Source organism: Wyeomyia smithii, chromosome 1 (assembly GCF_029784165.1).
Source record: "Wyeomyia smithii strain HCP4-BCI-WySm-NY-G18 chromosome 1, ASM2978416v1, whole genome shotgun sequence".
Classification (NCBI taxonomy): Eukaryota; Metazoa; Arthropoda; class Insecta; order Diptera; family Culicidae; genus Wyeomyia; species Wyeomyia smithii.
In genome coordinates, this window is record NC_073694.1 from 79,319,377 (window position 1) to 79,333,116 (window position 13,740).

At 38.1% G+C, this 13,740-nt stretch overlaps 1 protein-coding gene across 7 annotated transcripts in view; it reads right to left on the bottom strand.

The window, feature by feature from the left end:
- Positions 1 to 1,777: 1,777 nt before the first annotated feature.
- LOC129718943 (integrin alpha-PS1) overlaps positions 1,778 to 13,740 on the bottom strand; it is a 178,513-nt gene continuing 166,550 nt past the window's right edge. For all 7 annotated transcript variants that reach the window (XM_055670192.1, XM_055670196.1, XM_055670195.1 and 4 more), the window contains 4 exons: positions 4,155 to 4,257; positions 3,971 to 4,097; positions 3,402 to 3,907; positions 1,778 to 3,291 (listed from right to left, as the gene is read on the bottom strand). In XM_055670192.1, the coding sequence (XP_055526167.1) occupies positions 3,076 to 3,291; positions 3,402 to 3,907; positions 3,971 to 4,097; positions 4,155 to 4,257 (952 nt within the window). In that variant the 3' untranslated portion in view covers positions 1,778 to 3,075. The remainder of the gene's footprint in view (positions 3,292 to 3,401; positions 3,908 to 3,970; positions 4,098 to 4,154; positions 4,258 to 13,740) is intronic.

Sequence of the window (13,740 nt, forward strand, 5' to 3'; positions counted from 1 at the left end):
TGGCCCCTTATACAAACGCTAAATAAACAATATTTTTTATACTATCTGATATGTTGGTCTGACTAATAGTCGCCGTAGTGCTTTAACTTTACAATAGTTTTCAATTTGAAATTTGTCCATCGCCTGAGGATTTAAAGTCTTATCTAGCAGATTGCAAAAAATTACGATACCGGTCGAACTCGATTATCCGAAGTATCGAAAATAATTTCACTCCGGATAATGGAATCACCAAAAACTATTCAAATTTGCGTTCAACGAACCTTAAACAACTGTTTGTTTTTGTTATTTTACTTGTATGATGCAATGGCGTAGCCAGAAATTATTTCAATGGGAAAAAATGTGAAGTTTTGAAAAGCGAAAAAAATTAGATTGATTCCACTTTACTCGGGAGTGTCCCAAACATGCCGGAATGTTTAGGATCGAATCTCGAATAATCGTGTCTCCTGTATTGTCGATTCCGACCTGTATTGTTAAAAATTATTACTACTAAGCGCTGCACTGAGCACGGATACTTGGTAATATGAAACTTATCGTGAGGCCTAGCTTTCGCTATCTCAATATATACTGAACATAGGGATACCATCCGTCCTAATTTAGCAGGACAAGTCCTGATTTTGGAGTCCTATTTGGGCATCCTGATTTATTTTTTATATTATAGCATTTGTCCTGATTTTCATAGGACATCTTATTTTGTTGTAAGCTAATAAGCAGAATTTTTGAAAACTGCTCAATAAGTGTTTTCGATTCCATGTCGCAACGCTCACTGCAATCGATTTTTTTCCATTGGTTGAAACTCTCAGGTTAAAACTCAGTATTTAATAAGAAGATCCGTTAACGCGTTGACTGTTACCATTAAGCATCTGGCATTTGATAAGTTTAAGTTGAAATAGTTTACGTGTGTTGAATTTTTAAAGCATCTACTAACGCGTAACAGTTCGAAGCGGTTTGATAAAAGTGGAGATACTCATTTTTTTAATAGGTATTTTTCCACACGGATTTTCGAATTACCGGTTTTTTCACGTGGATTTTTTAATGGAAGGATTTTTGAAATACGCGTTTTTCCACGAGGTACATATCTCCGCGTAAATAAAAACTGAGTGTATTTTAAGTAAATAAAAGAGTATCATATTGAATTTTAAAGGGTAAATCACATATTATGTGTTATATTTGCTCATACTTCGAAGAATAGAATGGCTTAGTCAAATTTGTGCCGAGAAAAGGTGTCCTGATTTCTAACTTCGACCAGATGGTATCCCTAACTGAACACCGAAATCAAGCCAGCTCTTATCCTTATGCTCTATGTGTCGTTCCTGTCCACAAGCTGACCTTTGGACATCTCGGTTGTTGTTTTGGAGATGTACCGCCCCAGTCAAACTCCGTAGCTGACACTGTGCAACGTACAGTCTCGATTTGATATACAAAAAAAAATTTCCACTAATCTAGCTCATCCAGTTTTGCATCAGGTTTGAAAAAACGATAAATTTATATAATCGATGCGTCAATTCTAACTGTAGCCAATTAACAAATCAGATAGTTTAGTTTAATCCTAACTGAAAAAAACTAAGTGCAACAATTTTAAACTGTTCTGATCAAATCCCAACTATGTTTGGCTGTCTACAAATGTTTTAACAGGGGTATGAAAGTGAACTAGAAGTAACCAATTATTCACTACTCTTTTGAGTTTAAGTCAGCCATAAGTCAATATTCGAAGTTTGTTATAAAAATTAAAATTGCAATTGAAATGTTTTGAACAACAACAGCTTAAAGTGTAAAGCAATTTAAAGTTCAATTTTTATTATTATTTTTTCTAAAAGTTAACAATTTATGTTCATTGATTGTAGATCCACCATTGATATTGCTTAATTCAACAACCATGCTTATAGTTATTACTATTATTTCTAAAATGTTGATGCATTATACGAATAATTATGATTCTGAGTACATGATGCGGCTTATTACGGATGTCACCTCACGGTGAGAACGAAGGGAAAAATCTCACGGTGAAAAAAGACGCGTGCAAATCAAATGAGAATCACTTTCACTGTGCCTATTACGGTTGTCATTTCACCGAGAAGTGCCTCCCGTTATAAGCCCCGATATCTCCAGTCAGAATTGAACGTAACTAAAATGATATGGAGTAGAAAGAGGCAATAGTAATTAACCAAAGAAAGTATCACATCACGTACTGTGTATCCTACAGGAACCAAAACAATTCGTTGTTCAGATGTGTCATGTGTTAGAATAATTTGAAAATTCCTGGCAAAATTTTATATAAAAGAGGAAACTCCTTTTTTATTTTTGCTTATACCTCTCTCTTACTCCGTATTATATAATGGCACTTTTGAATAGGCAAGATGTAAATTCTTTTTTATCCATTGTTTTCAGACATATCATATCTTCCGGCGAATAATGATTATCCGCTCATTATTTTAACAATTTGTTTCGTTTTCTACGTATATTTCAAAACCCCTTGAAAATCGGTCTAAAAATTCTAGAGCAAGCGGACTTTGTCATTATACTGTTGTTAAAAACTCATAGATTTATGAAACACAATTTTAAAAAGTAAATAACCTCAGTGGTTAAACTTTTATTATATTAGGAAAAGTTAAACGAAAAAGATGATTAACAAAAACGATTTCTCATTGATGTCTACACTTTTAGTGGTAGCATAAGACTAAGTACATTGATTTTTTTCTCATTTGACAATAATACCAGCTCTTTGACAATTGGCTGTAAAAATATAATTTCAGTCTTTAGATTTGTAGCATCTTAATTAAACGTTTTTATCGATCAAGTTTGGGTAATCTTACATACATAACGGAACAGGAGGTATGTCGAGTTTGTTGCTGTTTTAGATGAGATGGCCGTGATTGTAATGCTCTAGAATTCTACGATTTGTCCATGTGCTGTTTCAGCGCAGAAAAAATACTGCTACCTATGTTCTAATGGAGGGTCGAAAATTGTTTATATTCATATCTATCACTCTATTATAATAGTGCATATCACTTTCAAAGTTGACTTTGCTAACTTTACGTTAAGGTTTAGACTCAAGTGTTGATAAGGTTTAGACTGCTCTTAAGAAATAAACGGTTTACTTTCACTACTTTTTTCTAAATTACCACTTAAAGTAGGATCTGGTCTCCGCCGTTTGAAGAAGCCACATCGTTTTAGAATGTATATTAAAAAAGCCAATGCAAGCAAGCCACTCAATATAGCTAGGATGATAACCCAGATGGGAATGGATCCATCACCAGTTTGATCCATTAGTTCCGGGTAAGCTAGAGTCTCCACCTGAAAAATATTTGAAATTATTTTAATTTGAAACCTTTTCACCTCTCTACATCATGAATTTCTCTACATCATGAATTCACTGTTGCCTGATTTCAATCATATATACTCACCATAACTGAATCAGAAAGGTGGTCCTGTTGCACCTCGAATACCTTAATCATTGCTACAGAACCTATTTTCACCAGATCCACTTTGGGATAATCCGATACTAGTGTAGAATTCCAAAGTCTAGCTGTAATATTAATAAGTACTTGTGCTTTTGGTTGCACATCATAAATATTACACACGATTTTGACACATTTGGCGGTATTTCGTTTGCAGTCCATATGCACGATGTCAGTCTGTTTACCATCTTTATCAGTGAGACGCTCGGCTCGAATGACCATTGTGCGATCTCGTCTTACTCTGTTAAGAGTACTTTCGGATGAGGCGACCGTAGCTTGTTTCGAAAAAGATATTCGTTCAGATTTAGCTGCTGAGAATGTGAATGATTTATTATGGGCCCGCTGAGTGTAGCGGTCCATTTGCACCAAGTCGCTCAGAACAGAACTTTTCTTCAGCCCTAATGGGTTCATAGCTACAGGAGGCTCGATAAAACAATCTCCTCCGTTCGTTGCTGCAATAAAACAAAGCCAATTGATTTATTGTTGACTAGTATTACAACATATGTTTCGCATACCTTCTACAGAGGGTATATCTGTAAGATAGAGGAGCCACTTGCCCTGAGGTTTATCATTCGCGACTTGGTGAGGCCATTGCACGGTAACTTGAACCTTCGGAGCTCGCCATGGTCCATCGTTATAGATCTATATAATATATCTTGAATATACAATTGTATACGGTTGAAATAAAAAAATGCATACCGAATATATGTGTTGAACAGGTGTGCCAATGTCTTCTACGGTTTCCATGGCGCTTTCGCCTTTGATATCACCTCCATAGAAAGTCTGTTCTGGATGGGCAGCTCTGTGAAAAATTATTCATATTGTTACATTGTGTTTACATTGATGTTAGATACAATTACCAAAGTATTTGTATTCACAAAAATTCAAGCATGCTTTTAGTTTTTTATCTTTTTATTTCAAAAGACTCTTCAGCGTCAAACAAATTCTCGCCAAACAATGTGCCATGTGTCATATGCAAACAAGTTAAATTTTCTTGTTTTTTGATTAACACAATTACATGTTATGTACCCTCACTAATAAGATCTGCTGACTCAAGATTTTTTTTTTAATAAGGCCGTTACAAATTTTATTTTCATTTTATGTCACCCCCTCCCCCCCTTCAAAAATCTTGAATATTGGAAGGGGAAGAAAAAAAAAGCTCAAGCGAAATAAATAATAATAATAACAAAGTGTTATTTTTCAACATTTATTTGAGTGCAAGTTACAAACGTCATAACTTGCACACTTGCAAACTTTGATCAAAGATATTTTTTTTTTCGTCTCGGTGTTATTTATTTTTTGCCACCCCCTTCGCTAACTTTGATAACATTGCACAGTGGTCCAGGAATGCAATCTAGCGGAACAAAATTAATAACTCCGGATCGTGTTGGTTTTTTGAGATAGTGATTTCGGCAGTGTTTATTAGAATTATTTTTGTATTATTTTTTGTATGAAAATATTTGTACTAAACGTGTACTAAATTAGTACTAAATTTTTTTCGTTCTCATTTTTTCAATTTAGAAGGATGGTTTTTTTTACAAAGTTGTTCGTTGGCTAATAATATGAAAGTCTTCCAAAGTCACAACTATTCAAGAAGCCATCGTGTATGAGATATTGATTTTTTTTGACAAAATGGACAAAAAACTGTTATTTTCATTTTTTTTTCTAAGAGTACTAACAAATTTTATTAGGTTTCTTATCACAAGTCCTTTAAACTTTGATCTTTGCCGCAGAATTAGGATGGCTATGGCATGTACTTTTTGAGATATTTAAAATAAAACGAAATTTTTGATTTTCTCCAAAATGTCATATCTCCATTAGCGCACGAAAGCGCAACCTGAAACTCTCAGGGCTGAAAGAATATTAAACTAGGTGTCTGTATGCAATAGCTCGGAACAGTGATTCAGAGAAATTATCGGATCATATGTGAGTAAAAGGCATTTGAAACATCTTCCATGTTCACTAGGCGGTTGAATTTTCTTGAGTGAAATTCTCGATAATTTTTGACGGATTTATTCCGTGCCTCTTGAACTTCTTCTGACATCATACCAATAGGCATAATACAATGTCTGGTGATAGATGTACCATACATTAATAGTCGGTGAATTTTCGGTGAAAACGGGTAAAAAGAATACAACTCAATTATGCGTTATTGATTAGCATCTTAAAAAGTATCCTTTTTGAAAAAACCTTTTCATAAGACTTCATAAGTTCATTGTAAATATTGAACTGAATATTTTTAGACTAAAATAGTTCATACTTATTTCTCTTTAACATCTCCGTAGACATTGGGGATAATATTGGAAACAAAATAGCACGTTTATTCCTAATTTTGTAGAATTTTACAAAATTACTCACAGATTAAAAGTTCCATGGAGTTCCGGGCTGAAATTTTGTCTACAGACACTTAGTTTAATATTCTTGCAGCCCTGGGAGTTTCAGGTTGCGCTCTTGTGCGCTAATGGAAATATGACATTTAAAAAAAAACCAAATTAATCCACCTAGCGGTCAGACCCAGCCTTTCTCATTCAATTTTTTATTTGTAAAAATAGATTTACATGAACGCTTCAATCCAATAAATGTATATTCACTCTTTAGGTTCTTAAATATTGATGTTGTAATCTTTACATATAAAAATGCAGTCCGGTCTGTCTGATCCATATAGGCCCGAAAACTACCGAGCCGATCGACGTGAAAATTTGTATGTAGGGGTTTTTGGTGCCGATAAAGGTTCCTATGATAGCTTGAGACCCCTCCCTCTTCTGGAAGGGAGGGGTCCCATACAAATGAAACATAAATTTCTACACAACTCAAGAACAAACCAAGCAAATGAAACCGAATTTGGCATGTGGATGTTTTAAGGGGTAACTAATATGTCCATAATAGTTGGATGAACACAAATTTGTGCACATCTCGAGAACTAATCAACCAAATGGAACAAAATTTGGCAGGTAAATGTTTTTAGTGGTAACAAATATGTACATAATGGTTTGAAACCCGACTCCCCCTTTATAAGGGAGGGATCCCATGAAAATAAAACACAAATTTCGCACAGCTCAAGAACCAATCAAAAAAATACAACCAAATTTGGTATGTGAATGTTTTTAGAGGTAACAAATATGTCCATAATGGTTTGACGCCCCTCCCTCTTCTGGAAGTACATGTTTCTTCACAAATTTCTGCACATCTCGCGAACTAATCAACTAAATGGCACCATTTTATCTGATATTTCATGTAACTCGCAGTACAATTGTTTTAATTCGTTATCCTGTAATCAATCAACGTCGTGTGTGAATTTTCTGCTCAATTGTGCGATTGTGCGCTGCTCCGTTTGGGCCGAATTTCGCGAGTGTATGAATTTTGTATTGTTTTAAATCAACAAAGGGCTACTACTCTCCACGCCGATTTTTTCTGCCGAAGCGACATCTGTCGGCAAATATTGTGAACTTCTACTGCTCGATTTTGGTTCGTGTGAGCTTTTCCTCCGATTGAGATATTTGCAAGCACCGCTTGAAGTCTACGCTAAGGCGCACGATGGCAAAGCAATGCATGAAATGCTCAGCAGCTATAACTGGCATCGATATTGTTATCTGCCGCGGCTATTGTGGAGGCTTTTTCCACTTGAATGAATGCTCTGGAGTAACACGCGCGATGCAATCATATCTCACATCAAGCAAGAAAAATCTTTTTTGGATGTGCGATGGTTGTGCTGAACTGTTCGCGAATTCGCATTTTCGTGCTATTTCGTGTCAAGCCGATGAAAAGTCACCACTTAATTCGCTGGCATCTCCAATTACTGAACTACGCTCGGAAATCAAACAACTGCATTCTAAACCAACAACTCACGCCTCGCCAGCAGCTAGTCCTCGTTGGCCCACGGTCGACCACCGTAGAGGTGTAAAGCGTCCTCGTATATTGGAATCAAATGCGCGCGCATTGGAAGTCTGTCGCGTGGGTAGCAAAAAGCCGCTTGACAACGTTATGTCAGTACCTGTTTGCAAAAATGAAGCAGACCAAAGTTTCTGGCTTTATCTGTCACGGATTCGCCCGGATGTTACTGTGGAGGCTGTTTGTGAGATGTCGAAAGCCTACCTCAATATAGAAAATAATCCAGTAGTGGTTAAGCTTGTACCAAAAGGCAAAGCCATTGAATCACTTTCCTTCGTGTCGTTCAAAATTGGACTGGACAAATCGCTCAAGCAGAAAGCTCTGGACCCTGAAACATGGCCTGAAGGACTTCTATTTCTGGAATTCGAAGACTATGGAACCATAAAATTTCACCTCCCAACGCCGGCAAACGTGCTTGCGGCCCCTTTATTACTCCACCAGGCGGCATCATCACCAATCACTCCCATCATGGACTGCTGAATGCAACTACCAGCTTCAGACAGCATACATGCTACACCTCTCAATTAATCGTGGGATCACCGATGGATGTTTGTGTCCAGACAACGCTTATTCCAGCCGAATCATCGCATGAAGACTTATCCACAATCAACTTGACGAATTCCATCGACGACCAATCTGTTTATTTGGATCCTGCCCGGGGCGCGCCGAATTATGCAAATTGGAAGCCCCCATCCGCTCATCACAGTCGCGCCACTGCAGCCAGCGCTCATCAGTCGTCCCGGTCCTGTGTTTGAGTATGGAGAAGGGGTCTTCCAGCTTGCTAGCACTGGCAAGTATTCTACTGAATTTAATAATTCAACACCTGATATTTCCGCACCATCCAGTCATCCACCGATAAATAAACCGGCACCAAAAACAGGCTCGATTTTCATTGAAGCCCCACCAAGACGCACGTTATACAGCAATCAGGAAGTCTCCAACTCTCCCGACTCAGTCGTGTTACCACCAGCACCACCGCCGCTCTCAACCATCAATTGTTCCAGCCATCGAAGACGTCTTGGTCCTGATGTCGTGGTAGAGGAGGAGATCTTCCGAAATCCCCCAACAGGCGAGTATTCAGTGGCTGAAACGCATACTCTGCCTAATCAATCTTCCGGTTTCAGCCGTAATTACAATCGTCAGAGCTATAACCGATTTGCTGCCACCACCCGTGCTGCCGCTGTGAGCAAACATCTTCTGACAGTTTACTACCAGAATGTGAGAAGCCTACGAACCAAGACGAAAGATTTGAAGCTGATGCTCTCTAGTTGTGACTACGATATTTTGGTGTTCACTGAAACCTGGCTCCGACCCGACATACTCGATTCAGAGCTGTCGACTGAATACTGTCTGTTTCGATGTGATCGCAGTGAGTTAACCAGCGATTTTTCAAGGGGCGGTGGAACACTTGTTGCAGTAAAATCCAATCTCAAATAAGTTTCAATCTCAATACCAGATTGTGATCATCTTGAGCAAATGGTTGTTCGGATCGATTTTCGTACTCGCTCACTTTATCTGTGCTCCGTTTATTTGGCTCCAAACTCTGCCGTTGATTTATACAAGGCTCACTGTGCGGCAATTCTTGACGTCTCTGATCGTTTAAAAGACGCTGATATTCTGATGGTTTTGGGAGACTATAACTTACCGAACCTCGTGTGGCAACTTGATGAAGATCTTCATGGTTATTTACCCATTAATGCATCTTCCGAACATGAATTAGAACTCACTGAATCACTGCTTTCTTACGGACTTCTACAAGTTAACCAGTTTACAAATTCAATGGGACGGTTGCTTGATTTAGCTTTTGTTAACGTACCTGATGAGGTGGACGTGTTTGAACCCGCTGAGCCACTCCTACGAGTTGATCCTTTTCACAAGCCGTTAGTCGTTTTGCTTGATGTTGACGAAGATGTTTTCGAGGAAAGTGAGCAAGAAACTGGTTTTATGGCGTTAAACTTTGAAAACTGTGACTTCGATGCTTTAAATAACGTCATTATGTCTATCGAATGGCGCCACTATCTAACAGGTGATTCAGTTGATGTGGATGTGTCTATCTTCTATGAAAAACTGTTGGAAGTTCTGACTGAAAATGTCCCGCGTAAACGAAGACGTCTTTCCAGCGTTCCAATGCGTAAGCCTTGGTGGACAGCTGAGCTTCGCCAAATGAGGAACATGCTTCGTAAAATGCGAAAACGTTATTTTAAATCAAGAACCACAGAAAATTGCAACTCTCTTCGTGACATGGAAGCTGTATATAAAGAACACCTTGCTGAAACGTATAGAATGTATATACAGAATGTAGAGCAGAACTTGAGGCAGAATCCGAAGTCTTTTTGGAAACATATCAAGTCTTTGAAGGCGAGCCCCAGGATACCATCCAATGTTGAACATAACGGGACAAGTTCTAACTCCAATTACGAAGCGGCCAACCTATTCGCCAATTTCTTTGTAAGTGTTTATAGCACAGTGACACCCGCTTTGCATCCAGACTCCTTTCAGCGAGTACCAACGTATGACATCAATTTCCCAGTGTTTACTTTTTCAACCAGCGAAGTTCAAACAGAACTCGAACACATTGACCCGACTAAAGGAGCCGGGGTCGATGGATTACCGCCACTGTTCCTGAAAAATTGTGCATCTTCATTGGCTTTTCCTGTTGCTTGTCTGTTCAATCATCGCTTTTAAATAAGACTTTCCCAGATATCTGGAAATTCTCCAGAATTGTGCCTATTCATAAGTCAGGCAGTACTCATCATGTAGAAAATTATCGTGGAGTATCAATCTTGTGTTCACTTGCAAAGGTATTCGAAACAATGATTCAAACTGTACTCTACAGAGCTGTAAAATCTGTGATATCAGAGCACCAACATGGGTTTATGCAGCACAGGTCAACAACGTCTAACCTAATGTGTTACATGAACTACTTATTTAAAGAAGTCGAAAACAGAAAGCAAGTTGATTCGGTCTATTTCGACTTTTCTAAAGCGTTCGATGTTGTTCCACACAATTACGCCATTGAAAAGTTCAAGCATATGGGATTACCAGAACATATCACCGAATGGCTACACTCCTACCTCTTAAATCGAAAAGCATCAGTCTGTGTTAACTCAGCGTACTCCAGAGAATTCGTCATCACCTCAGGTGTGCCACAAGGGAGCGTGCTTGGTCCACTGATCTTCAACCTGTTCGTAAATGATGTTTGTTCCCGACTGAGGTCTCCGAAACAACTTTTTGCTGACGATCTAAAACTATACCGAGTAGTTTCATCCGAGCTGGACTGTTTAGCCTTGCAAAGCGATATAGACGAGGTCTTATTGTGGTGTCGTGAAAATGGAATGAACTTGAATGTTACTAAATGCAAATTGATCACATTTACTCGTCGCCTAGATGCAATCAATTATCCATACCGCATCAATAGCATTACGTTGGAAGGGGTCCAGTCCATTCGCGATCTAGGTGTTACAATTGATTCTGAGTTGCAGTTCCACGATCACATTTCAATCGTTACAGCCAAAGCATTTGCAATGCTGGGGTTGTTACGAAGGCAAACATCCGACTTCACTGATGTCTATACCCTAAAAACGCTTTTCTGTACCTTGGTTCGCAGCATCCTAGAGTATGCGGTTGCAATCTGGGCACCGTATCAGGTGACTCTTACTGCTAAAATTGAACGAATACAAAAGAAATTTGTGTATTATGCATTACGCAGACTTTCATGGAGGGATCCTATGGCTCGACCTGATTACTCAGCACGCTGTATGCTTATCAGCTTAGACACTTTATCAACTCGTCGGATCAAGCTCCAGCGGATGTTCATATTCGACATCATCGAAGGGAACATCGACTGTCCGGAACTGTTGCAGCAAATCAACTTTAACATCCCTCGACGTAATCTTCGAAGCTTCTCAGCCATCAATCTTCCCGTACATAGAACTAATTACGGCCATTTCAGTCCATTTAGCTCCAGTTTAAGAGCATAAAATGATGTAAGCAGTTTCCACGAGTATGGTATGTCGAAAACGTCTTTTAAAACTAGGATTAGACACATAGTTTAATATTTAGTCTGTACGATTTTACATCGAAGACGAAGAAACAATAAACAATATTGGCAGGTGAATGTTTTCAGTGGTAACAAATTTGTTCCATAATCGACCTCAGACAACATTTTGGATTGTAAGATGGCAACTTCCGGTTTCTGGAAAACAGCCGAAAGTGGCCGATTTCCACCCAATATAATAATATCCGGATCTAGAATAATACACAGGAGCTAAAATCGACCACAGATAGCATTTTAAATTCTAAGATGGCGACTTCCGGTTTCTGAAAACAGCAGAAAATGACCAAATACCACCCAATATGAGTTTTTCTTTAACCAGTATGCTGTTCAAAATCCAGAAATTGTCTCCAAATGCCATTATGAAATCCAAAATGGCGACTTCCGGTGTCGGAAAAACAGCGGCAAATTACCAAATACCACCCAATATGGGTATTTCCGGAACCGTAATGATGCACTGGAGCCACAAATCGACTTCAGACAACATTTTGAATTGTAAGATAGCAACTTCCGGTTTCTGGAAAACAGCCTGAAATGGACGAATCCCATTAAATATTAGTATTTCTGGAACCAGAAAGATGCACAGAAGCTAAAAATTGATCACAGACACAATCTTGAATTTTAAGGTGGTGATTTCCGGTGTCTGGCAAACAGCCGGAAATGACCAAATACCATTCAATATGAATGTTTTCGGAACCAGAGTTACGCCCAGATGACAGAAATTGATTCCACAGGCAATTTTAAAGTCCAAAATGACGAAATCTTCGGTGTTTTCGAAAATTACCGAACAGTTTGTGAAACCACCAACCGAGTGGTCGGTAATTTTCGCAGCTTTTTGGTAATGTTCCAAACCAAGCAGCCAGTAAAATTTACCGAAAGAAACTTGAAAAATGAACAAAAATAACGAACGCACCTGTAAAAAAGACCGGTGGCAGAAAAAGTCGGTTATACATAAGCCTGCCGGTACCGTCTAAAATCCAACTAAATTAACCAGATTACTTACGAAAAATGCTAGCGACTCGTACATCCATTAACACTTTCCAAATTATAAATATCCTATGTTTACGCACAACAATTAAAATAAATCAGCAGCACCAGTAGAAAATATTCGCGTCTTGCACGATTGCACGTATGAGAAAAATGGCCACCACATTCACAATTTGGCATTTTCACAGGTTGTTCGGTGAAAAGTTACACAAATTTCGGTAAATGTAAAATTAAGCCAATATTTCAGTAACAGTTAACAGAATTATGGTAAAACTTACAGATCTCACAGAACAGTTGATGCTTTTTTGCAGGAATACCGGTATTATTACACTTTACCGATGGATTATTGTAAAAAAAATTACCGTACGACTTTTTTTGGATTAAGTGTGAAAGTGACCAAATATCACCCAATATGAGTTTTACTTCAACCAGTATCCTAAATACCATTTTGAAATCCAAGATAGCGACTACCGGTTTGTGAAAACAGCCTAAAATAAACAAATACTATCCAATATGAGTATCTCTGGAACCAGAATGATGCAAGGAGCTAACAATTGACCTCAGGCACCATTTTGAATTGCTAAATGGCAACTTATAGGCAACAGTCGGAAATAACCGAATAATACTCAATATGGATATTTCCGTAAACGTGATGATGCATAGAAACCAAACATTGACTCTGGACACTATTTTGAATTTGAAGACGACCACTTTTAGTTTCTGGAAAACAACTAAAAATACCTCCCAATATGGGTATTTCCGGTGTCAGATTGATGCCAGAAAGTCTGCTGATAATGACAGAATACCACCCAATATGAATATATTCAGAATTAAGGCGATGTACAGGAGCCAAAAGACGAGGATGTTGTCATTTCTATAAAACCAATCATTTCAAACGATTTGTTATTTGACATTGATCATATCCTATGGCCGATTCGTCGTGCATTTGCAGACTTCAAACAAACCGCAAGGAATCAATGAACTTGGAACGTTCAAATAGTTCGACACCACATTTAAATTATGTTGAGGCCACATATATCGATCAAAGCAGGTATAGTTTTAAATAGCCTTTGAATTTCTCTTCTTTCCATAACTTTTGAGCCACATATCAAATTGTTAGGAAGTTTGTTATTTGTATGTTCGAGAGATGACTCGTTCATATGACACTAGTTATGTTCAAATAAGTCATGTAATCTTTGAGATAATAGACTTTCGTTGTTTTATTAACAATTTAATACATAACGGTTGCTTAAGTTCGATTATAATCAAATGAAATGGGTACGTGTAGGGCTGCCAAACTTTGAAACCACGTCTTCAATCATAATTCATCAGTTAACCCTTAACTAGCCCGCTCAT